The sequence below is a fragment of the Aotus nancymaae genome, unplaced genomic scaffold, assembly GCF_030222135.1.
Source record: "Aotus nancymaae isolate 86718 unplaced genomic scaffold, 86718_ANA_hifiasm-v0.15.2.pri h1tg000021l, whole genome shotgun sequence".
Lineage (NCBI taxonomy): Eukaryota > Metazoa > Chordata > Mammalia > Primates > Aotidae > Aotus > Aotus nancymaae.
Window position 1 is genome coordinate 7704032 of NW_026988433.1, and position 25483 is coordinate 7729514.

Sequence of the window (25483 nt, forward strand, 5' to 3'; positions counted from 1 at the left end):
GGATGAAGGCAGCAAACCACCTTGTCATGTATGTACCTACACAACAATCCTGCATGATCTGCACATGTACCCCAGAACCTAAAGTACAATTAAAAAAAAAAAAGATTTTCTCAAAAGAAAAAAAAAAAGAATCCTTCAGCACAATGAAAGATTTAGCCTCGTTCATTTTTCACAAATTCACACAATGACATCTGATATGGTAACTGTCTTGTGTCAACATTGTTTTTTCTTTAACAGTCAAATGTTAAGTTTCACAAAAAACAATGAGTTAGTTCAGTTAATTAAAAGGATAATCTCTCCCTCTGCTCAAATGGTTATAATATTTTTCTAGATTAGAGTAGGCAAAGAAAAAGTCCTGAAAGATAGGATTTTCCAGATTCTCCAGTACAGTAGCTGATATGGTTTGGCTGCGTCCCCACCCAAATCTCATCTTGAATTATAGCTCCCACAATTCCTATGTCTTGTGGGAGGGACACAGTAGGATGTAATTGAATCATGGGGGTGGATCTTTCCTGTGCTGTTTTCAGGATAAGTCTCATGAGAGCTGATGATTTTATAAAGGGAAGTTCCCCCACGCAAGCTCTTTTGCCTGCCACTATGTAAGATGTGACTTTGCTCCTCATTCACCTTCAGCCAAGATTGCGAGGCCTCCCAGGCCATGTAGAAGTGTCAGTCAATAAGCCTTTTTCCTTTATAAATTACCCAGTCTTGGGTATGTCTTTATTAGCAGCGTGAGAACAGACTAATATAGTAAATTGGTACTGGTAGAGTGGAGTGCTGCCCAAAATGTGGAAGCAACTTTGGAACTGGGTAACAGGCAGAGATTGGAACAGTTTGGAGGACTCAGGAGAGGACAAGAAGATGTGGGAAAGTTCAGAACTTCCTAGAGACTTGTTGAATGGTTTTGACTGAAATACTGACAGTAACATGGACAATGAAGTCCAGGTTGAGGTGGTCTCAGATGGAGATGAGGAATTTTTTGGGAACTGGAATAAAGGTGACTCTTGCTATGTTTTAGTAAAGAGGCTAGTGGCATTTTGCCCCTGCCCTAGAAATCTGTGGAACTCTGAATTTGAGAGAGATTATTTAGGGTATCTGGTGGAAGAAATTTCTAAGCAGCAAAGCATTCAGAAGTGACTTGGGTGCTGTTCAAAGCATTCCCTTTTATATATTCACAAAGATATGGTTTAGAATTGGAACTTATGTTTAAAAGGAAAGCTGGGCAGAAGATTTTGGAAAATTTGCAGCCTGATTATGTCATAGAAAAGAAAAACCCACTTTCTGAGGAGAAATTCAAGCCAGCTGCAGAAATTTGCATAAGTAACAAGGAACCAAAGGTTAATCACCAAGACAATGGGGAAAATGTTTCCAGGGCTTGTCACAGACATTCCCGGCAGCCCCTCCCATCAGAGGCCCAGAGGAAAAAACGGTTTCTTTTGTGGGCCTGCCCCAGGACCCGCCCCCACTTCCCCCCCAACCCCACCCCTGTTCTATGCAGCCCAGGGACTTGGTACACTGCATCCCAGCTGCTCCAGCCATGACTAAAAGGGGCCAACGTAAAGCTCGGGGCATAGCTTCAGAGGGTGCAAGCCCCAAGCCTTAGCAGCTTACATGTGGTGTTGGACATGAAGGTGCACAGAAGTTAAGAACTGAGGTTTGGGAATCTTCACCTAGATTTCAGAGGATGTACGAAAATGCCTGGATGTCCAGGCAGAGCTGTACTGCAGAGGTGGAGCCTTCAGGGAGAACCTCTGCTAGAGCAGTACAGAAGGGAAATGTGGGGTGGAAGCCCCCACACAGAGTCCCCACTGAGGCACTGCCTAGTAGAGCTGTGAGAAGAGGGCCACTGACCTCCAGACCCTAGAATGGTAGATTCAATGACAGCTTGCACTGTGTGCCTGGAAAAGCTGCAGACACTCAATGCCAGCCCATGAAAGCAGCCAGGAAGGGGGCTATACCCTGCACAGCCACAGAGGTAGAGTTTCCCAAGACCGTGGGAACCCACTTTTTGCATCAGTATGACCTGGATGTGAGACATGGAGTCAAAGGAAACCATTTTAGAGCTTTGACTGCCCTGCTGGATTTCAGACTTCCATGGGGCCTGTAGTCCCTTTATTTTGTCCAATTTCTCCCATTTGGAATGGCTGTATTTACCACATGCCTGCACCCTCACTGTATCTAGGAAGTAACTAACTTGTTTTGATTTTACAGGCTCATAGGCAGAAGGGACTTGCCTTGTCTCAGATGAGACTTTGGACTATGGACTTTTGTGTTAATGCTGAAATGAGTTGAGACTTTGGATGATTGTTGGGAAGGTACGACTGGTTTTGAAATGTAAGGACATGAGATTTGGGAAAGGCCAGGAGTGGAATGATATGGTTTGGCTGTATCCCCACCCAAATATCACCTTGAATTATAGCTCTTGTATTTCCAACATAGTGGAAGGGACCTGGTGGGAGGTAAATGAATCATGGTGATGGGTCTTTCCCATGCTATTTTTGTGATAGTGAATAAGTCTGATGAGAACTGATGGTTTTATAAAAGGAAGTTCCCCTACACAAGCTCTCTTACCCACCACCATATAAGACGTAACTTTGCTCCTCCTTCACCTTCAGCCACGTTTGTGAGACCTCCCCAGCCACATGGAACTGTGAGTCCATTAAACCTCTTTCCTTTATAAATTATCCAGTCTTGAGTATGTCTTTGCTGGCAGTGTGAGAATAGAACAGGCAATAGCCTTCACAGTGAACAGTTGGATCAGATCTTGACTTTACCTTGAGTTGGGTTACAGCCACATGGGTGTGCCCGTTTCTTTGAAGAAATCTATTTTAGGGCTTTTGCTTGCCTATCCTCTGAGCTTTTCTCTGCCTCTATTCAAATTTTTAGATAAGAACGGGCTCTGTATTGTGGTTTCCGACCACATAAAAAGCTGCAGTTTATTTTCTCTGAGGTTTGGGTCCCAACAGCCAGACAGGAATCATTCGAAGAACAACCTCATCTCAACCTACCTAGCTGCACGTGGCTTCCATGCAAATAGTCCATCATCTAGCTTTCATTTCCCTTGGTTCAGTGTTATCTGTTCTGAACGCTTTCAAATTTGCTTATTTTTCTAATCTCCTCTCTCCTCTTTTGGAAACACCACTCTTTATCTTGTGGTTTTCATCTTTATTACTCACACTTCCTCACAATGAGTGTTCATTAAAATATTTTAAATTAAGATCTTTACTGCCGTTCTAACCGAGCACGTCGGGTCTTCCCATACAACACATTTTTAATTCTTATCACAGAATTTCAGGCAGTTTGTACATTATATTCTATTAGAAAGTCTATTCCACTCAAGGTTGTCACAATTCAGAGATTACAGCTTTCTGCAGGATGTTTTCTCAGGGATATATTCATATATTCACTTTGTTAGGCAGCAAGCATGGTCCGCAAGCCTGTACTTCACACCTCATTTGATATTACAATTCAACAAAAAAAAGGACAAAAAGATGCAATTATTTATTTAGATGATGAAATGGATTTTAGAAGGAGATTAGGTAAGCATAAATTGTCATGCCAAAGTGACAATCCCTGCCCTTCTTAGGGCCCAAGGGAGGTCACATACTAAATGTGAAGAAAGAGAAGGAGAAAGAGGACACTCTTTCTCCTTTATGAGGCGACGTGATAGTGTCTCATACTTATGTAATGCTGCTTATGTAACTACTTCTCTTTCTTCCCCTGTAACCTTTTTTAATCTTTTCTAAAGAGAATGCAAAACTGATTCTCACAGAATCAAAAAGTGATAACCATGGCCCATGTTGCTCTGCAATTTAAAACATTACCACTTGGTCAGTCAAATATATCAACAAAATTCATTTCCTATGCATAGAGCATGGATCCCACCATTATGTACCCAGGCAGTGATTTCTGAGGGCAGGGAGCTAGAAAATCCCATTTGGACTCCCACGACACAACAGCAGGAGCCATGAGGCTAAAGTAACTGGGATGGCGCCCACTCCAGCTCCTGTCCCCGTCAGCATCCGCTGCCCACCTGCAATCCCTCCCCTACCCTCTGCCCACACTCTTCCAGTAGAGCTGGTCAGAACTCCTGGTTCTGGGCTGACTGCAGTGATTGGTTCAGGATGGGTACACGATCTAAGTGATGCCAAACAGAGCCAGTGGTGACCAGCCCCGGGACCTGTGCTGGGCCTGTCTGGGGAGAGCAGCTTTCTCCCTGAAGTGACCAAGTCAGCAGATGTTTTCTGGGAGCTGCTAGCAGTCATCTTGCCTCCAGGAGGGAAAGGTCTGTCTGAGAAAAAGCCAAACCAGGAGACAGGTTGCTAAGGATACTGCTTGAGCAGCTGACCCTGCATTCGTGGTACCACACCACTCCAAAACTTCTCCACCTGCAGGGACACAAAGCCACCTGATAAGCCCAGCAACCAAGAGGAAGTCTTCTACTGGGAATACAAACACACAGGACCCCTGGGCAAAATAGAGAATCAAGCTACAACCTTTGACAGAAACCAACTTCAAAGAGTGTGGTAAATCTGTGAGCTGACCACCCAGCAGGCGCCCATTCTCCCATCCTCATTCCCTAGCAACAGAGACCATCTCCCACTATAAAGCCTGGAAATAATACCAGATACTCATTTTCTGAGGGTATCCTGCTTCTTGAGCAAAAGCATGGCACCCACTGCGTATTGATAAGATCTAAAGGGAAGGCTCCCGTGGATATTGCTGGAAAGGTTTTCTTCCCTGGTAAAAAGGGACACATGAGGAGAGACTCCCTCCTTTCCAGTCTTTAGATATTGCTGGGTGAGTCTGTGATGCCTGGAAGAGCTGCAGCCATCCTGTGACCATGAGGAACCAAGCTGAAGAGTGACAGTCAGGGCACTGGGTATAATGGAGTGGGAAGACAGAAAACAACCAAGAGACACAGGTGTGCTGCTGGATCCACCATCCATGGCCTCGTCTACCTCTCATTTCTTGTTATGTGAGATGATAAAATCCTGCTGCTGCAGCTGATTTTAGGTAAATATTTTATTATTTGCAACTGAAAGCATCTAAGCAAATGTAAAACTCCTAGACTCTCTAAAATATTAAGAACCCAGGATCTAGGAGTGTCTAGCAGGCAGATACAGATTTCCAGGGAAACCACGGGCCAAGCGGGGTTGAAAACCCTGTCGACAGATGTAGAGAATGATGACTGGAACGTAGAGTTTAGAGTCAGAGGCATCCAGATTACCTGGTCAGTGATTCCTAACAGAAGGCTTTGGACCACTCTGTCCGAGTCACTTCTCTCCCTCTGAAGGAGATCTCCAAAAGCAGGCAGAAGAGGGTTCTAGCTGAGGTTGGCTGGGGTCACCCAAGAAGAGACAGCACTTACCAGCAACTCATTGGGAAAGACCCTCCATTTCTCATGCTTCCCTCTGCCCAGGCCCTCATTCATTCACAGAGGGCCTCCCCTGTTTCTAACACTGCAGGCCTTGAAGAGTTTAAAGACTAGGGAAGAAAGAGAACTAGTTGTGACAATATATGGTGACAAGTAACAGACTCAGAAGGGGCTCGTGTGCTAAGCTGAGGAGCCTGAGCCCCCTCCTGGGAGAAGAAGGAGCCAGAGGTTTTAAAGCAGGCAGCTGTATGCCCAGCAAAGCTTGTTAGCCCTCCAAGTGAAGCAATCCCATAGAAGACTGGTGTTTAATGAAAGAAGAAGAAAATGGAGGCAGACTTTGTAGGGAAGGCAGTTGCAGCATAGGTGAGAGCTCTACCTGCCAGGTGTCCTGATGCGAGATGACCAGTGATAACCTCTCTCTGGGTCCCAGGTAAGTTCAGCCCCGTAAAGCCCAAGGCTGGTGTCTGAACGGGAGAAGACAGGCTGCCTTCCAGCAATGCCAAGTTCATCCAAATTAAGATTCTGAAGCCATGTGCCAATTCCCAAGTGTGGTATCAGCAAAATGACTACATTTCAGCACTAAGGGATGAATGCCCAATAGCTAAAGCTACCCTCGGTTTGCTTATTACAAAGTACAGTTTCCCTTTGCCTTTTAAATCATTTCTATTTCCTCCCATTTCCTTCTTCGGCTCTTCTCTGCAAACAATAGTGATAATAAAAATAAAAGTTTAAAACACGGTTACCAAACTCTACACTGTGACAAATGTGAACTCTGGTGTTTTTTTGAGACTGCCGACCTCATTAGGTCATTTTTGTATGAAGAGCATCGAGGATAGAAGCCTCATACCGTGGTACATTCCAGTAATGGAGCCATTCAGAAGTGGCACGGCTGAGCTACGCTGATGAGCGCAAAGGAAACCCTTTTCTGTTAAATGCAGAGGCATCGCTTTGTCCACACGAACATTATTTTGCTATGAGCTCTGGCAGCCACTCCCTCCTCCCCACTGCCAAGGTGCCTTGGGGATCTCCATGCTTACCTGCTCTGCATGTCCGGGCGATGGCCCATGCAGGTGAGGGTGGCCGACGTCTGGGTGTCACCATTATCAATTTCCTCCTGGACTGCCCATTGGTCCTCACTGCTGACTCTCACTGCCATTATCTTCACACCTGCTGCCGCCTTAATTCTGCAGGGTGGGAAAACAATGATATTCTATATAATAAAACCATTTTAGTTTGAAACAGGTAGTAAAATATGGTGCTAGAGCAGATTACCCGGAAAAGCACCTGTAACATCACCCCTTCCTCTGCGAGGTGTGGGGAAGAGTGGTGGCAAGTGGCTTTCCCTTAAAATTACGTGTCTTGTAATGTTTACAAGTGCCTGGAAGTAGGAGCCCCAGCTTTTGCCACGTGTTCATTTTCTATTTAATCAGTGTGCTGGGAACCAGATCGCTTGCTGCTTCAAGGGACCCCAGCGTGATGCAAATGAGACAGATGCCTCTGGGCAGGGGAGATGAATCTGCAAGCCTGTTCTTCACCTGGAGATAGAGAAGAGTCTTTAAGATGCAGGGGTGGGTTATGCAAGGCCAGAGGATAGCACAGCCCAGGGGATGGAAGAGGAGGCCACTGCACTGGGCACTCTGGGAGCAGGAATGGACGGGAGCACTCAGTCCTCAGGTGTTTAAAGAACAAACGTTGCATTCAGGCAGGCTAACGTGGCCAGGTGCTGCCTGGAACAATGTTCACAGAACACAGTTCCACCAGGAAGAATCAAGGACCCAGGTGTGTTGCCATTGAGAAAAGGCCAAGGAGAGTTCACAGTCTGGGTTTCTTCCTTTTGTACACTGCTCCTAAAATGATCCTGACATTGCTACTAATCAGAAAACGTCTCCTATGTAACAGCGGGGAGGTCACGGACAACATCCATGTTCTCCCAGGGCAACCTGGGGACTTGGCCCAACGTTGTGTATGCCTCTGGAGGGTCACCAGGATGAAGGCAGGCCGTGGGGCACCCACTGCTTATTGTGCCTTAACTGAACATAGGTATCACCACAAAGGCATGCTGGGACTTCTGGGGATGTAAACTAATGCTGTGAACTAATGCAGCATGTGAACTAATGCTGCAGAGGCCAGCACATGCTGGGCTGGGAAGGTGACCAGATCCCCTCTGCTTCCCAGAAGCCTGTGGACCCACGAGAAGGGCCCAGTGAGGCCCTGGGCACCCTCTCCCACGAACAAAAAATGGATACCAAAAGCAGCTGAGTATTATGTGGAGGAGTTAAAGGAGCGTCAGCAAAGGCAGGTACATTAAGCCAGACATCCCAGCACCACCAAGGAAAGATTGCTAGAAAGCAAAGATTCCCTCCGAGATCAATTAATCAAATCCACACATAGCAGCAGGTCTAGGGCATCATGTAAAAACAAGCATATGAAAGGGAAAAGAAAACCTACAGAATGGGAGCGAATATATGCAAACTGTCTACCTGATGAGGGCCTAGCATTCAGCATACATAAAGTACTCCTACAAAATCAACAACAAAGCAAATAACACAATTAAAAAATAGGCAAAGGTCTTGACTAGACATTTCTCCAAAGTTATATAAATGGCCAATAAACACATGAAAATATCCTCAACAACATTAGTCATCACGGAAATGCAAATCAAAACCACAATGAGATCCCACTTCATACCCATTGAGATGGCTAAAATAAAAAAAGAGATAATAAGTGCTGGTGAGGATGTAGAGAAATTGGAACCCTCATACGCTGCTCTTAGGAATGTACAATGGTACAACCACTGTGGAAAACAGTTTTCCAGTTTCTCCAAAAGTTAAACATAGAATTACCATATGACCCAGCAATTCCACTCCTAGGTATATACCCAAATGGATTGAAAGCAGGCACTCAAACAAATACTTGTACACTCATGTTCACAGCAGCACTGTTGACAATACCCAAAAGACTCAAGCAACTCAAATGCCCGTCTATGATGGATGCATAAATAAAATGTGGTCTATCCATACAATAGAATATTATTCAGCCATAAAAAGGAATGAAGTTCTGACACATGCTACGTGATGAACCTCGATAATGTGATGCTGAGTAAAAGAAGCCAGACACTAAAGGTCACACAGTATATGATTGCATTCACATGAAACATTCAGAAAGTAAATCCATAGAGACAGAAAGTCAACTGGTGGTTTCCAGGGACTGGGGAAAAGTGAGAATGGGGGAAATGGGGAGTAACTGCCTAGATAACGGTTTCCTTTTGGGATGATGACAGTGTTTTGGAAGTAAACAAAGATGGTGGTCGAACAGCACTGTGAATGTACTAAATGCCAGTGAATTGTTCACTTTGAAATGGCTAATTTTATGTGATCTAAATTTTACCTCAATACAAAAAAGAAAATGCAAAAAAAAAAAAAAAAAAAAAAAAACACAGGTGAATAATGACCCCTCCCAGGAGTGACTGATACTTTAAAAAATAGAATGTATCAAAATCAAATCAAAACACCTGTAAGACCCAAGGAAGGCAGCCTCTTATGGCAGAATTCAAGCAGCAGAGAGAGATTCTCAAACCTGAGGGGAAGCTCCAAGTTTACCACTCACCATAAGGAACCCTGCGGGTAGAACTAGGGGATTCAAATGTGCATATCTCATTAAATAAAATGAAATGTTTCTGCCTCCCTTTCTCCCCTTACTGTAGTTCTTTACACAGACTTCAAGACATCTTCCTGGTTGCTCTTGCATACCCCAAAACAGTCACTGCAATGCCCGCAATTCCCGGAGACTCAGATGTCATGCCTTGCCCTGACTTGATGATTCTTCTCGTTGAATTCTGGAATCCAAATCTGCTACTTTCACAAAGCTTTCTTTCTTGCCGTCATGATGTTCCAGGAATTAATTTATGCAAACCACAAATAGAGGCATCCTGTTCTGTCCCTGCCCCCAGCCATCCCATCTTGTTGCCAAAGGGGCAACTGCAGAGAATGTTCCAGAGCCATCTAGAGAAACAGAGTCCCTTCCGCTGTCCGCACCCCGCCTCCTTCCTATCGGTACTTGCTACCACAACAGCTTTTCTCACTCTCCCACAGAGTTCTTTCACCAAGCAGCCGTGCGGCCCGGACTGTCACCCTTGTTCTCAACGTCCAGATGAACAAATCAGACCCTCCCACCCAGTAGCGTGCACCCGGCTGAAGGTCACACAGCTGGTTCTGGCAGAGCCAGGATTCGAAACCAGAGCCCCTCACTCCAAAGCCCACTCCTTTCCCTCCCACGCTGGCCCATTCACAGAGGATGTCTTTTATGACCCACATTGCATCATTTATTGCCTGAGAAATGCTTCAGTAATTAAGTCTAGAGACAATAGTGTCTCGCATTTTTAGCTCCTTCATGGAGCCCTCATTGCCAGCCCTCTCTCCCTTCAGTCGTGGAGGTACAGATACAACATGTACCCACCGAAGTATCTTCTGTGAGATTTTTGTGTATCATTCCTTCTTTTATTCTGACCCAAAACTAAGACACAGTTCCCCTCGTCTTTAGAAGCCTCCTCACTCATCAGCTCTGAATTGCCCCGTGGGATTCTGTGCACAATGCTTCCTCCGCTGGGCTTCTGGTCTCTGGCTTATGCCGACAGACACTATCACAGTGGGTAAACTCTTCTTCAGAGTCTGAGAAGCAGAGAGTCCAGTGCAAGGAAACAGTCCAAGTCTTCCACAGGGCATTTCCTAGCACGAGGGTGCGCCCTGGCAGGGGCTGAGGAAACACGGTGCTTGCCATTAATTTTTACGCACTGGTCCTAAACAGGTCCAGGGGACTTGAGGAAGGCAGGGAGGCAGGACCTGGGACAAGCTGACTGTTAGCCAACAAATGTCAACATTTTAAAGCATTTTGGCAGCCAGCACAGCATTCCTTCCCAGTTCCCACAGGCTGCACATCAGGGATATCAGGTCTGCTTCCCCTTAGTGAAGTTATTAAATTTGAATACAAGCAGAGGAAAGACTAAGGTGGCCTCTCCAGGTTGCTGTCTGGGTGGGATGATTGGCCCCATGACACCACAAATGCATTTCTAGCTAACCTAGCTAACCGCTGCTAAGCTCTCATGATGGCAGCCAGCCCTTTACTTTCTCCTGGTCAGCTGGAGCCCAGACGACAGCCCATCACAGCAGCCATCCATTTCCTTTCCTTCCCAGAGGCAGGGGATCCCCCACACGTACCCTCCAGGTTTGGCCAGCTGGGCATCTGTTCCGTCCCGTCTCTCAGCTTCACTCCCTGACCACCCACTCCACTATCCACATCCAAGCACCCCACTTGGCATTGAGGCTCAGGACACAATTATGTTTTTCACTGGCCTCGCTCTTCCCACCCCACCTAGGAGTGTTGGGGCCGCCCGCCTGCTCCTGTGCACACCACAAGCACTGCCACCAGATGCCTCCCTACGGGACAGGGCTCCTTGTGTCCCAGCAGCTTCCCAGGATCGCAGTCAAACCACACCCAAGAGGGTCCCTTGCCAAATCTGCAATCTGAAAAACAAGGGGATCCATAAATTCCAGTGTGGCTGATTTCCAGGCCACCGGGAAGTCTCCAAGAACCAGTTGCCCATCTCAGTCCCTCTCCCTTGTGGCTGGCTCATTCTAGGGCCCAGCAACTCTCCAAACAGTAGACTTTCAAGCTGCAAAAGTGCCCTTCAAACGGCAGTCAACGCAACAGGCATCTACAGATGCCGAGGAGAGTCGAAAGTCACATATTAATTCTCTCCATAAGGGCTGAAGCCGAAACAGGACTGACACACTCCAGGACTGTCTTTGTCTTAACTTGTTGATTATTATTCTTATTAGTTATCATTATCACTATTAACAATCCACTCTGGTGTATCCCTTGTGCGGTACAAACGTCAAAACACTTACTCGGCAGAACAGCTACACTAAAAAGAGAGAAAAGTGCAAATGGCGGCATACCCGTGGAGTGACTGGGAACTTGTGAGCATTGCTGGAATGAGTGTAATCTGGTTCAACCTCTTTGGAATGCTATTTGGTGATACCTACTAAACCTGAGTTTCTGTAGACCCTGTAACAGCATTGCCACCCTCGGCTTATGCCCAACAGAAACACGTGCACCTGTTCACCAAGACACACATACAGGAAGGTGCATGACAGCCCTGCCCTCAGCCCAAAATGGAAACAATCCCAAATGCTCATTGTCTTAACCTGTTGAGGACAGTCTAACAAAATGCCGCAAACTTGATGGCTTATAAACAACAGAAATTTACTTCTCACAGTTCTGGAGGCTGGGAAGTCCAAGAGCAAGGTGTCAGCAGTTTCAGTGCCGGGTGAGAGCTTGCTCTTTCCACAGACGGGGCCGCCACGCTGTGTCCTCCCATGGGGGAAGGGGCGACAGAGCACCCTCAAGCCTCTTTTATAAGGGCATTAATCCCATTCCTTTAGGGAAATGACCTAATCACCTCCCAACAGGCCCCACCTCCTCATACCACCACCTTGGGTTAGAATTTCAACATGTGAATTTGGGGGGATACAGACATTCAGACCCTAGCAGCCACTGACCACAGAACTGATGAAGTGTAACATCTCACAGTGGAACACTATGCAGCAGTAACAAGAGGAAGCAGCCTATCACCGCACAACACAGCGACCCTGTAAAGACACAGCTGAGTGGAGGAAGCCGCACCAAAAGCGTGCACTGTGCAATTCCACGGACGGAAAGTCAGAAACAGGCACAGGGGTCTCCGAGGCGAAAGCCCACACTCCCTCCCTGTGGTGGAGGCAGTCACTAGGTGGCGTCCCGCTGGGCTTCTGGGGCCCCCGCCACCTCTGTCTCTTCTTCTGCATGCTGATTACACGGTGGTTTTGAGAACTCACCAGGCTGTGCTCGCTTATGTGGACTCTTCTGTATGTATGTTACAGTTAAATAGGAAGTTTAAAACAAAGCGAGTGCATTGTAACAGGGATGTAAGTCAGAGCCGGGGGGACACAGCAACTCCATCACTGCCCATGTTCACTGGGAGGTCTCCAGGTGAACCCAAATGCCGCCACCCCAGACACACAGAGGCGTTTCTGCCCCAGACCTCCACCAGCTGTCTGCGGTCCCTTTGGCCCTGAGTGACCAAAGAGTGACCTGAACTTTGGCCTTGTCTGTGATGGAGGATTGGCTGCTGGAAATTGTCCGAGTCCAGATGAGCCTCCCTCCCAGTTGGATCAGGGAGAGATGACATTCTAGCTGCTATAGATAAGTCACAAGAAAAACAACTGGACTCCAGGCCAGCTGCTACCCAGCAGAGACAGACACACAGACAGGGCACAGACACAGCTCCTCCATCTCACTCCCCATATGTCTTTCCCAGCCCATAGCACCCACCACCCAGCTGGGCACAAGGGACCTGCTCTGAGTGTGTGCCTGCATCTTTCTGTCTTCTGCTTAGACCAGCCACTTTTGAACTAAATACTCAACTCTACAGGGTTGTGGGTTTGTTTGGTTGTCTACCTAGTGGGTGTGCAGTAAAGGATTAACTTTGCCCAAAGAGAGGTCTGGCCTTTGCCTTCACCTCCTGGGAGCTAACTTTTAAGCCTTTGGAATTTCCTGCCTGATTTACCTGGGGCCTTGGGCCATGCCAGATAGTCTGTGATTCAGTACAATTTATGGTGGGGAGCCTTGGGCCACGTGGGATCTGCTTGACCACTGGAGGGACTGGAAAGGAACATCGGCCAAGTGGATGGTCTGGACACCAAGCTTGGGTAAAATTCCCTGGCTGGCAGCACTTGTCTCACATCAGCTCCAGGAGAAGCAATGCTATCCACAAAACTCCACGGTGAAAGATCAACTGGGAGCTTGCCCATGGACCTCTACTGGATCCTACTCTATGCACCTTTGCCCTTGGCTGACCTTATTTTGCATCCTTTCACTAGAATAAACAATAGTATTAGTATAACGGCTTTTCTGAGTTCTTTGAGTCCAAATTACTGAACCTGAGGGTGGTCTTAGGGACCCTCCAGACTTGCAGTTGGCATCTGAAGTGAGGGTGGTCTTGAAACCTTCCCAGCTTTCCAGTGGGTAGGTCAAGTCTCTCACTGTCTGCCATGGGCGGGGGTTGGAGAGGGAAGCATGCAATTAGAACTCACCCCATCAAGGCTACAAAATACTTTATATCCCATGTCATGCACCCAGTCCTTCAACATTTAAAGAGGATTTCTTGAGTTCCAGGTATTATGCATGAGGCACTTGGAAATACAAAGAGGAGCGTGGCTCCGTCCAGACCAGTAAGTCTCAGACAGTTTTGGCCACAGACTGAGACTGTGGCTCACCTCCCCGCAGTACCCATTTCACAGTAGAAAAAGAACTTGTTCACAAATGCTGAAATGTCTTGAGCCCCTCTGGAAGCCAGGCACTGCCCGCTGCCTTGCACTGCTGATACAGGGACACCTCACACAACTCTGTGAGGGTAGTATTTCTTCTGCTTCTATTCTCCACATGAGAAAATTTGATGAGGCATCACTAGACAGGCAAGTTGTGTGGTATGACTGGGGGAGGGAAATTCCGTATTCTGCTTTAGCCAGAAGAGATAAAGAAGATTCCTGTTTGGACAGTAAAAGGCACTCACAGTCTACTGGAAATTCACTAGCCAGAAGACCTAGTTAAGCGTATCTACTAATACTTCAGTTAACCAAGCAACCCACAATGGAGGGACTTAGTTCTTTGTTAGTTCAGGAAACTGAACTAATAAACATTCCAAAATAGCAAGGAAAGCTAACACTTGAATTAGAAACCATCTGAAGACAATACTACCAAACGCCTTGATGCTAATAAACTGCCCTGTCCAAACTCACGGCTGCAAGATGCCAGCAGCCATATGCATCCTAGCGCTGCTCAGGAATATTTGTGGATTATAATAGCTAAGCTTTACTGAGGCCACTCCCCTGAGCCAGATACTTTCCCTAGGGCTTTGCATAGATTTTCTCATGCTTTACCTGTATCAACATATTTAATCCTCTTTACAGCACTGTGAGTAGGTCTCGTTATCCTAGATTTACAAATGTGCAATCTGTGGCACCAAACAATTAAGGAACAGGAGCAAAATCAGAAGGTAAGTCCACTGTGGAGGCAGGATGGAGGGCAGGGGCGCTCACTTCTGAGCCTGCCCTTCTGGCCACTACAGCTGAGTGGCACAGCACAGGTGTTCTCACCAGCCTGCCAGGTTCAGGTCCTGGCTCTGCCATTGACTCTTGCTGCAATACAGAGACTCTTTCTCTCAAATGAGGAAAAAATAACAGTGTCTGTAGAGGTTGATAGTGTCCCCAGGGATTCATATCTACCCAGAACCTCACAATGTGACCTTATCGAGCCACAGGGTCTTCCCTGATGTAATTACTTAGGAATCTCAAGATGAGACCATCCCGGATTTAGGGTGGGCTCTAAATCCAATGAGTGGTGTCTTTATAAGAGACAAACAGGGAAACTAAGAAGGCAGCAATGTGAAGTCAGAGAGCGTGAAGTCAGAGAGTATGAAGTCAGAGAGAGAAAGAGAGAGAGGAAGGGACTGGAGTTATGCTTCTAAGGGCCAAGGAGCATGAAGGACTGCCGGCAACAACCAGGAGGTAGGAGAAAGGCATGAGAAGGTTTCTCAACCCAACCGACATCTTGATTTTGGACTCTGGCCTCCTAGAACTGTGAGATAATACATTTCCGTTGTTTTACACCACCGTGTTTGTGGCCATTTGCTGTGGCAGCGCCAGGAAGTTAACACAGTGGCTATCTCATGAGGGCTACTCTAGAGAACATCCAGCTCTCAACCCTTTGGGCCTAAATGACATTGCTGTACACCTGACAAATTCTTGAACATGTCATAACAGTTGCAACTGATTTTTTAAAATCCAGTTCTGGTGCATGTCCATGAAAATATCCAGAAGTAGGGCCAAATTCAGACACAACTCACTATAGAGGCTCAAATGATACCCCGGTTCCATTAGGCAATGGACCCTGTTCAGCTCTCATGCATGTGGGCTTTGTTTATCAATAAGCTATCTCCTCATGGTCACAGTGTTGCTGCAGCAGCTCCAGATCACACATCCTCATCCACAATAAAAAAGCAAGATTCTTCACCTTAGATCAAACATCCCAGAGCCAGGTTTTTATTGGCCGAGTTAAACTGAATGCTCAATCTTGAGCCAATCATTATGGCATCTAGAGTAGCGGGGACAATGCATATGGGCTTAGCTGGTCAACAATTATCCCTGCATTAAGGGTGAAGTTAACCCCCTCCTAATCACATGGTAGAGGTTAGCAAGGAGTGGCTCCTAAAAGGAGATTCAAGTTACAACAGAACAAATGAATGCTGGGCATCAAAAACACAAACCTAAAACCAAACTACTGACGTTTTGCCTCTCTCTTAAACACAAGTTATACAATGGTTTCTAAATCCCAGTCCTTAGTCCAAATCCTTCCTAATTTTAGATTACCTTTGTTAGAACAATTTAAGCCCAGAAACATCTATGTCTTGAATATTCATTAAGTTTGTTTTAGAGAAATATCTTTAGGCTTGGTGATATTCTTAGCACTTGTTATTTTAAAACTACAATACCTAAAACTACGTGGAAAAGATAAATGGTCTCACCACTGTAATGAGTTTGAGGGATCTGGGGACTGAGCATGGGAAAATATGTGACCACAAGGTGGCAGTAGCACACAATGCGTTTTATTTGGGCAATGCTTTGACAGGTTTGCCTGCAAGGGAAGCCCCTCACTGAGTGAGACTGTCCAAATGATGAGGTGTGAGGAACCACCAGCCAGAAGGGAGAAGGGCAAGGGAACTCTGAAAGGAGAGGAAGATTCAAGACAGGGCTCATGTGTCTAAACAACGCCCCTCAGCAGCACAGTGGGGAGACTGGGTCAGAGAGCTCTAAAGGGCAGTTACAGCTTGAGTTCTTTCATAGCTACAAGGTTTATCTTATTTACAATAACAGACATTGGACTCAGTTTTGCAGGGTATGCAAAACAGGCAGCCTCCAAATGGCTAAAAATCTGTTTATTTGGGCTATGTTTAAAACAATTGGATGTGTAAAAATTTGAGTTTGATGCCAGCAGGCTTTTGAGCTAACAGGTCCCCGCCTGGTGTGAAGAAACAAACAACACGGGGCCAATGTGCAGGAACCATTTTTGTCCCACTTACATGGTAACCGCTTTCTGACATACGCCAAAAAATTTTATACCTATATTTCCACAGGGTCTTCATCATATCAACACTTGCTGTGTGAATCCTTAAAATTATGGGATTACATAGGGAAGGATAAATTGGCAGAACAAGATACTACTTGATGAATGAACCCTCCCAGGAGTCAGTCTCTGCTCACATATGGTGCTTAGATAGCAGCAGCATCTACCCCTGCCCACCACATCAACATCTCTGCCATCTTGATTGATCAGATTCTGCTGACTGCCAACTATAAATACAACACAAAAGCAATGCAAATCCATTTGCAAATTGCAAATATTGTAATAGTAGAGGATGGACAAATGCATGCAAAGCTATTGACAAAGAGAACAAAGCAAGGGTCTACAATCACCCCTCAAGATATATTTACTGGCCAGGCATGGTGGCTCATGCCTGTAATCCCAACACTTTGGAAGGCGGAGGTAGGCAGATCACCTGAGGTGAGGAGTTGGAGACCAGCCTGGCTAGCATGGCAAAATCCTGTCTTTACTAAAAATACAAAAGTTAGCTGGGCATGGTGGTTGGTTCCTGTAATCCCAGCTACTCTGGAGGGTGAAGCAGGAGAATCGCTTGAACCTGGGAGGTGGAGGTTGCAGTGAGCCAAGATCATGCCATTGCACTCCAGCCTGGGCAACAGGGCGAGACTTCATCTTAAATATAGATAGATAGATAGATAGATAGGTAGTGAACAAGTGAAGAGAAGAAATTCAATGAGGACAATAGGTGCTTCAGAAGACAGCAGTTTCAGTAGCTGAGTATCATGAAGCTCTTGGGGAAACTGGGGAAGCCCTCAAATATTTCCACTAAATGGATCCTTTTTGTGTTCCTACTGGCACAAAATGAAAACTGCAATATTGTATAGTCATAGAAAACTGGAAAAAAATGTTATCAACATGCACTCTTTGTTCAGAGTGCACAGATCAGGAATTGCCAACACTAAAATTTTTTTAATATAAGATAAAATAAACTTTTATTATAATCTTCATTTCATTTCTCAAGGAAGAAAAAAAATCACAATCAAGTTTTTTTCTCACCATTTTCTACGAAATTTTGGTTCCCATTGTTAGTCAATTAATTTTAATTAGCCAAAAATACTTAAAGAAAAATTCTCCATCACACCCTTCCAGCTTTGAATTGCAATGCTCATAAAAAAATGTATATTTTATGTGTGTGAAAATATGCTAATAGTGTATGTTGGTGGGGAACAGAACACTGGCTTCCTTGTGGTTCCTAAAACAGCACATTCCTTCTCATCTCTAAACCTTTCCACTTGCCGTTTCCTCTGCTTAGAAGCCTCTCCCACAGACTCCACCATGACTCATTCCCTAACCTTCTGCAAATGCCACCTCTCAGTGAGGCTTTCCTAGACCACCCAGTCTAAAATGGCAAACCCCTCTTACCCTCAATGCCTTCTATTCCCAGTTTCCTGCTTTATATTTCTCCTGAGCACTAAACCGTGCCCAACGCACACTTTGCTTCCCTTGTTTATTATCCGCCTCTCCCACTGGATATAAGCCCGAAGAGAGCAGAGATTCTGTAGTTTTTGTTTCCTGAACTGTCCACAGGGCTGAGAAGCATGCCTGGAATATCACCAAAAAATTCCAAGACTAGGGGATGGGGTAAAGGCGTCAGACCCTGTGGACCAGAGGTTCTCAAACATTCTAGCATATCAGAATCACCTGTGCCACTTACCACGACACAGAGATCTGGACCCAAACTCTAGAGATTGTGATGCTATAGGTCTGGGGTCAGGACCCATAGTGCTGTGTGTTTTTAAACAAGCTACCCTTCTGATGCAGGGAGTCCTCAGAACACTCTGTGGGCAATACTGTTTGGGACTGTCTCAGACATCACATTCTGTGAAGCACAGTCATGCAAAAGAGGTTCAACGCCCTTTCTGAGATAAGCCCAGCCCGGGGGCATAGGAGCATTTTCAGGGTGTGATAAGGGAAAACTGTAAAGATACTTTTAACTGGGGTTCTCCCAGCAAACCACTTTCCCTGTGATAAATTAACCAAAGAGAGATGCTTGCATCTCCCACTAAGCACCCAGAGGCTGGCAAACATCAAACTCTGCTGAGAGCTCCTTTCAAACCAATATTTAAAACTGAACAGATTACAGGACAGGGAAAAGAATCCAAGGGACCACGGAGGGCAGGAGCCTTGCCTGCCAAGACGACCACAGAGCCCATGGGGTCTCCACTCTTGCCTGCTCCTGTCCAGGGTGCTGGAAACCCAGATATTTTGGGCCTCTGAGTCAGAACAGGCGTGATCTTGATGTACAAACAGACAACTGCACTAGAAAAGCACGTGCACCAGAGAGAAGTGCTGGAAATAATGAAACTCGGTTACGAGAACAGGACACTTGCAGGGGCATCTGCATGCCAGTGAGAACTTTCCCCAGGTACCATGTGTGAATTCCAGAAGCCACTGCCACTCTCTCTTCTCACTCAGTTTAATCTTTCATCTGAGAAAGTCAAATACTAAGCAACCTATGTGTATAGCTTTGGACAAATCAGAAATTTCACATTTTCACAAGGAAAAGAATGGTTTTAATTATTTCAGTGCTTCTGCAACGGCTGCCTTGATTTCATATGTTTGTTACCTTTTGAGAGAGGGCTAGCTATCAGCAACTTGGAGAGGTGATTTGCAAGCAATGAAGCCCATCAAAGCAAAAGAGAACTATAGATAAGAATGATCATCACAGCTACAATTGTAGAAATGTCTGCTCCACCCCATCCAAGGCAGCTCGAGTGTGAAAACAGCAGTAGGTTCATGTATGCAGGAAGCTCCATCTACCCAGTGAAGCTGATCTGATCCTCAACCTGTTTGCCTAACATACTGCCTTGATGAGACAGTCATTATGTTGTTTCCCCAACCAAATGATAGCTTCTACAATGCAATATTTTCTTCTCAGACTCCAGCTTTATAGACACTTAGCCAATCTCAAACCTCAACACCTTCCACAGCCAATATGACAGGGTAAATGTACCCCAAAGCTTCCTGTTGGATCTTTCCTGTACTATGCTAGCTGTATGCATTTCCCAGAACTGTTGTAATAAATTACCACAAACATGTGACTCAAAACAAGAGAAACTTAACTCTCTCACAGTTCTGGAGACCAGAAATCTGAAATCAAGGTGTTGACAGGGTGGGTTCCTTCCAGAGGCTCTGAGAGAGAATCCATTCCATGCCTCTCCTATAGCCCATCTCTCAATACACACACACACACACACACACACACACACACACACACACACACACACTTCCTTCTTCACATCTCACAGCAACAAGATAAGCAAGTCCAAAACTCTGCCTTGGCCCCAAGTATCTAAACGTAGCAAAACATGAGTGGACCCAGCCTATAGCATGTTTTGCTTAGTCACTCATTTGATGACAGTGCATGCCACATGTATGTGTATATAGACTTTAGGATGGTCTGCTACGATCCCTGACTCCTGGTGATCACAGCTTTGTAAATCTGTTTCCCTTGAGTATGGGTAGGAACTGAGACTTCCCTGTAACTAATAAAATATGGCAAAGGCACTGGAATGTCACTCCATGACCACATGAGGTTTATAAGAGTTCATCTCACTAGCTGACTGATGGAAACTATCTTCTTGGGTGGCTTTGAAGAAGCAGGCAGTCAGGTTGGAAGATCTATGTGGCAACAACCTGTGGGAAGAGGGGCCTCTAGGAACAGAGTGCAGCCTCCAGGCACCAGTCAGCAAAAATCCAGGGCCCTCCTCCATACGATAACAAAGAAATAAATTCTGCCAACAACTGAGTCAGCTTGAAGCAGATTCTTCACCAGTTGAGCCTCCAGATGAGAATGCTGCCCAGACAACACCTGGGTTGCAGCCTGTGAGATTCAAAGCTGAGGACCCAGGTAAGCCATGCCTAGACTCTCAACCCACAGAAACTATGAGATAATAAATGGGTGTTGTTTTAAGCCTTTAAATTTGTGGTAATTTTGCTACTCACCAATAGATAACAATTAGACCACGTCTTAAAACTTTTGATTTGATAGCCAACACCTAAACATCAGATAATTTCACAAAAAACACCAGATTTCCGATTTCACTGAAACTTGACCACACTGAATTTGCATTCCTGCCCAGTAACAATGGGCTTGAGCTGAGCAGCAGCTGCTCCATCAACCAAGGCCCACTCTCCAGGTGCCACAGTGCCCCCCAACTCCCTCCCACCTCCCTGACACTGAGACTGAGTGTTGGATGCTACTAATTACTGCGTTTACCCTATGCTTTTTCTCTGCATTGACTTAGAAGGAAAAGACAAGACATCGGTGTCTGTATCTATGTCAACTGTTTTCTCACATTGGTCTTCTTTGGTCATTTATGCTACCTACAGGCAACGCTTTTCAATAGATGAGATACCACCCCCAAAAGGCACATATGTAAAAATGAGTAGGAGTAGCTGGGATTTCCCAATAACTCAGGAAGCAGGTAAGGTGAGGCTACAAAGAACTGTCAGCCTTTAGAGAATGAGGGTTAGGGATGCTAAATGCCCTGCACTGCACAGAGAAGTCTCATCCCACGTTAAATGCCAACAGTTCTCCCATGGAGAACATTCTATGTATTTTTCAGTCCCTGTCTAGATAATGCCCACCACTGCCTGTCCCCAATGCAAATGCCAATGATATCTTTTCCAAGCAAACTGAACCCCTAGCTGAGCTGCTGATGCTCCCTAATTGTTCTGCGCTTGTCCGTATGTGGGGAACACTCTTATTTTTCAGTGCATGTAAACAGAACAGGAAGCAACTGTCCTACAAATGCTGGTTATCTGTGTCACTGTCATGAAATCAACACCTGCCACAATTTCAAGTCCATTATTGTCCCACTGTCAGGAATGTGCTCTGTTCATTCACTTCACTTCTTTTCATAGCCCCAAACATTGATGCCCCAAGCATTGGTTCCTACCAAGAAAATCAATCCTCCTTCAGATCACATCTAAATTCTGACATGACAGAGGTTCCCCAATGCAGAAAGTCTTCTCTTCTGTCATTCTCAACCATGGACTCTGGTCCTTATGCCCCATACAGTAAGTTAATGACAATGTACATCTCTCTCACAGTGAAATTATTAAATACACAAATATATATACACACCATGGCCAACACTTGGCAGGAGGCAGGGAAGTTGATATTTTCTCAGGGCCTAATAAAGGGTTTCTCATGATTCAATTAGTAGGGTAATAGTGTTGTATGGGAACCTGGGATTTGTAAATGTAGAGTAATTAAGAACTAAAAATGCTTTTGAAATGAAAAGGCTTTGGAAAGGAGATTCTGTCTCAGGGCTTTGGGATTCAAATGTGTCTGGGAGGCATGCCATTTAATTTAAGGTCTATTTGCCAAGTATCTGCTACATATCAGGCATTAACCTACTGTGTGCAAAAGAAACAGGGAGTCCTAAGAGACATACAGAGAGAAGGAACAGTGAAGTTAAGACCACTATAGACATAATTTCTACAACAGAGACGTTAAAGCTATATGCATGCCTTGTATTCTAGCTGTGTGTACATGGAAAAGTCATGTAACCTCTTTGTGCCTCTGTTTCCTCATCTGTAAAATTGGTAATATTAGTAACAGTACTGGCCAGGCACGGTGGCTCACGCCTGTAATCCCAGCACTTTGGGAGGCCAAGGCAGGTGAATCACTTGAGCCCAAGAGTTTGAGACCAGTCTGAGAAACATAGCAAGATCCCATCTCTACGGAAGGTATGAAAATTAGCCAAGTGCAGTGGCAGGTGCCTGCAGTCCCAACTACCTCAGGGAGGCTGCGGTGGGAGGATCACCTGAGCCCAGGAGGTCAAGGCTGCAGTGAGCCATGATCACACCACTACACTCCAGCCTAGTTGACAGAGCAAGACACCATTTCAAAAATAAATAAATAAATAAATCATAACAGTACCTACCTCACAGTGTCACTGCAAGGATTAAATGGAGACAGTAGATACAAAGTGCTTAGAACAGAGCCTGGCATGTAATTAGTACTATACAGTGTTCACGATGATGACGTGGGTGATAAGAAAGTTCAAGTGCTGTCCCCTTCGTAAACCAGCACAGCCTGAAATGCTGACATCCAAAAGAATCATCCTTTCGTGCTAAAATGCTTCAGGGGGAGACTGAGAACTAGAGAAAAACTATTGTGAGAATCAACCAACAAGCTCCCAACTCCAGTTGTCCCACACACACAAGACCAGGAAGATTAATGGAATCTGCCCCAGCATCCAGCCCTACTCCTACACAGCACCTGTATTTCCCATTGAGGAGCCACACTCAGGCTCAGGCCAGATAGTTCAGGTTGAGCTGACTCCACTCTTGACTTCCGGGATTGGTATGTATGGGACCAATCAAAGCGCTGTGTCCTCCTGACAGAGTGATTGGTCCAAGGAGGAACCATATGACTCAACCAAGCGAATCAGACTTTCCCATTCCCTGGCCACAGTTTATTGGCTTACAAGTAAATATGTGACCCAGGATTTGTCAGGGATTGTTGATTCCAGCTGTCTCTCCTCTAAGAAATTAGCACTGCAAGAATCCACCACCTGCCTCAGAATAAAAGCAGCAGAGAAATACAGGGGCAATTAATGGAATGAGCCTGCTTTCTGGCTACTCCATCTCAGTGTCTGGATCCAGCCAGAACTGAGGCTCTCTTTGAACTTTTCAATTACATGGGCCAGTAAATGACCCTTAAGCCACTTTGAGTTGGGTGTCTTCTATTTGCAATCAAAAGTTCACTGACAAAAAAAAATCAGGTTCTGACATTTCTACCACTCCAAGGACCAGATAAAACCTTCCCAAAGTTCACAGAGTATACACACGTAACTTTACCCTCTGTAATCCAAGGACAAGGGAACAGATGGTAGAAGGATGTTCAATATTTCAACCGCCCTTGTGAGCACAGAGAGAAAATATTAAATAAAGGAAATTTATGGAAATAATCAGAGATCCTCTTGGTAATCCACTTTGGTAATAAATATTAATTTTAAAAAGCTAAGACACAAAAATTCCATTCACAACTCAAAAATAAGCTGACCTTTTATGGAATTAAACTCACTTTCTGTCAAATCTGCTATTTGTAGTGTTTGGTCATATGAACTTTCAGATGTCTAATAATCATTTCATCATAGTAATTTAAAGCATTTTGTCAGCCATAATGAATTTTTTTCACCTCTTCCTCTCCAATCCAGACACACTCAAGGGTTCACCTGAGGTACTGGATATTTCCTGTCTTTGAAGAGTTCTCAGTAACCTGGGTCCTCACAGCTACCAAGAAACACACAGGTCCACACATATGCACATACACATACCTCCATTTTCACAGCTTTATTTGCCACCTATATTTTTTTCTTAAAGTTTAGACCCGGAGGTACTTGTGCAGGTTTGTTACATGGGTATATTGCACAATGGTGAGGGTTAGACTTCCAATGTGCCCATCACTCAGATAGTGAACATTGTACCCAATAGGTAATTTTCAACCCTCATCCCCCTTCCAACCTCCCCACTCCTGGAGTCTCCAGTGTCTATTATTTCCATCTTTACATCCATGGGATCCCTTGTTAGCTCCTACATAAAAGTGAGACCATATGGTATCTGATTTTCTGTTTCTGGGTTATTTCACTTAGGATGGCCTCCATATTATGATGATCCCCAAAGTTATTTTTACAACACAGAACTTTCTTCCAAGTCCCAGATTCAAGACCAAATGAATACCTGAAATCATCTCTTAGAAGTTGCAAGGAAACTCAAACTTACTTTGTCCAAAACTGAACTCAAGATGTCAACCCACCCCAAAATAAAAACAAAACTACCTACTTCTCCTGTCCCCCTTGAGAAGGGACCACCAATGTCAATGTACTCAAGCCAGAAACCTGGGGATCAACCTTGTCACCCCCTTGACGCCCAAGTCAATCAGCAAGTCCCAAGTGTCTCTCCACACCACTGCCATCATCCTCAGGTGCCTCATGTGTAACCACTGCCATAAACCATGCAGCAGCTAGGTGGTTGCTCAAATACCCCAGCTGTCACTGCCCACCTCAACGCTCTACCCTAGGAACCTCCATTGTTAGAAGAAGTCCAAAAGCCATCAAGCATGGACTCTGGAACCAGACTGCCTGGATTCAAATCCTAGCTCTACTGTTCATCTGTTGGGCAAGTTATTTGACCTCTCTGAACTCGATTTTCTCATCTGTAAAATGGAATCATAGTAGGGAATCTCACTGGTGTTCCCTGATAATTGAATTTAAGCACTTAGTGGGTGCTGTTCTAATTACCTCTTCAGACTTGTGGCTCTACGCTTTCCTACTAGTCTTTCTCAGTTCCTACCTGGCTGTATGGATTATTCTCTGTTTGCCTCTCCAGATCCATTGCCTAGACTTTCTTGCCCTGCCCTGTACTAGAGGCTGACAGCTACAAACAGCATCACTCAGCATCACTTGTCCCCTTTCTGGCTTCCAGCTGGGTTCTGCCAATAGGAGGGATGGGAGGAGATTAGACAGTGAGAAAAGAGAGGTTGGGATATTTCCATCCACAGCTTCTTCCTCCTGTAACAGTGGCTGGGTTTGTCCCCTGAAGTTCCTGCAGGAAGCACTGTTCCATAACTTCTGCTCTCATTGTAATTCACCTCCCTGTCTCCACCTCCTTGGGCCAGGCTGTCACTGTTTGCCACTGTTGCTTGTCCCTGGCTGGCTTCCTTGACTGTGCCTCCATCTTCATCAAAAGCCCCTTCATTAAGTTCACTTTGAGATGTGCCAGGCCTCTCCTGCCTGAACCCTGACTGATGTGGGCCTTCGCATATACTGTTTGCTATGCCTGAAACCTTTATTGCTCACACCACCCCCCGCAGCTCCTTCACCCCCAATTATCTGGATA

General features: G+C 45.4%; 1 protein-coding gene across 1 annotated transcript in view; it reads right to left on the reverse strand.

The window, feature by feature from the left end:
• Positions 1-25483, reverse strand: part of TMEM132B (transmembrane protein 132B) — a 312206-nt gene that overhangs the window by 240246 nt on the left and 46477 nt on the right. The window contains exon 3 of the mRNA XM_012447182.2: positions 6415-6561. Within this exon, the coding sequence (XP_012302605.1) occupies positions 6415-6561 (147 nt within the window). The remainder of the gene's footprint in view (positions 1-6414; positions 6562-25483) is intronic.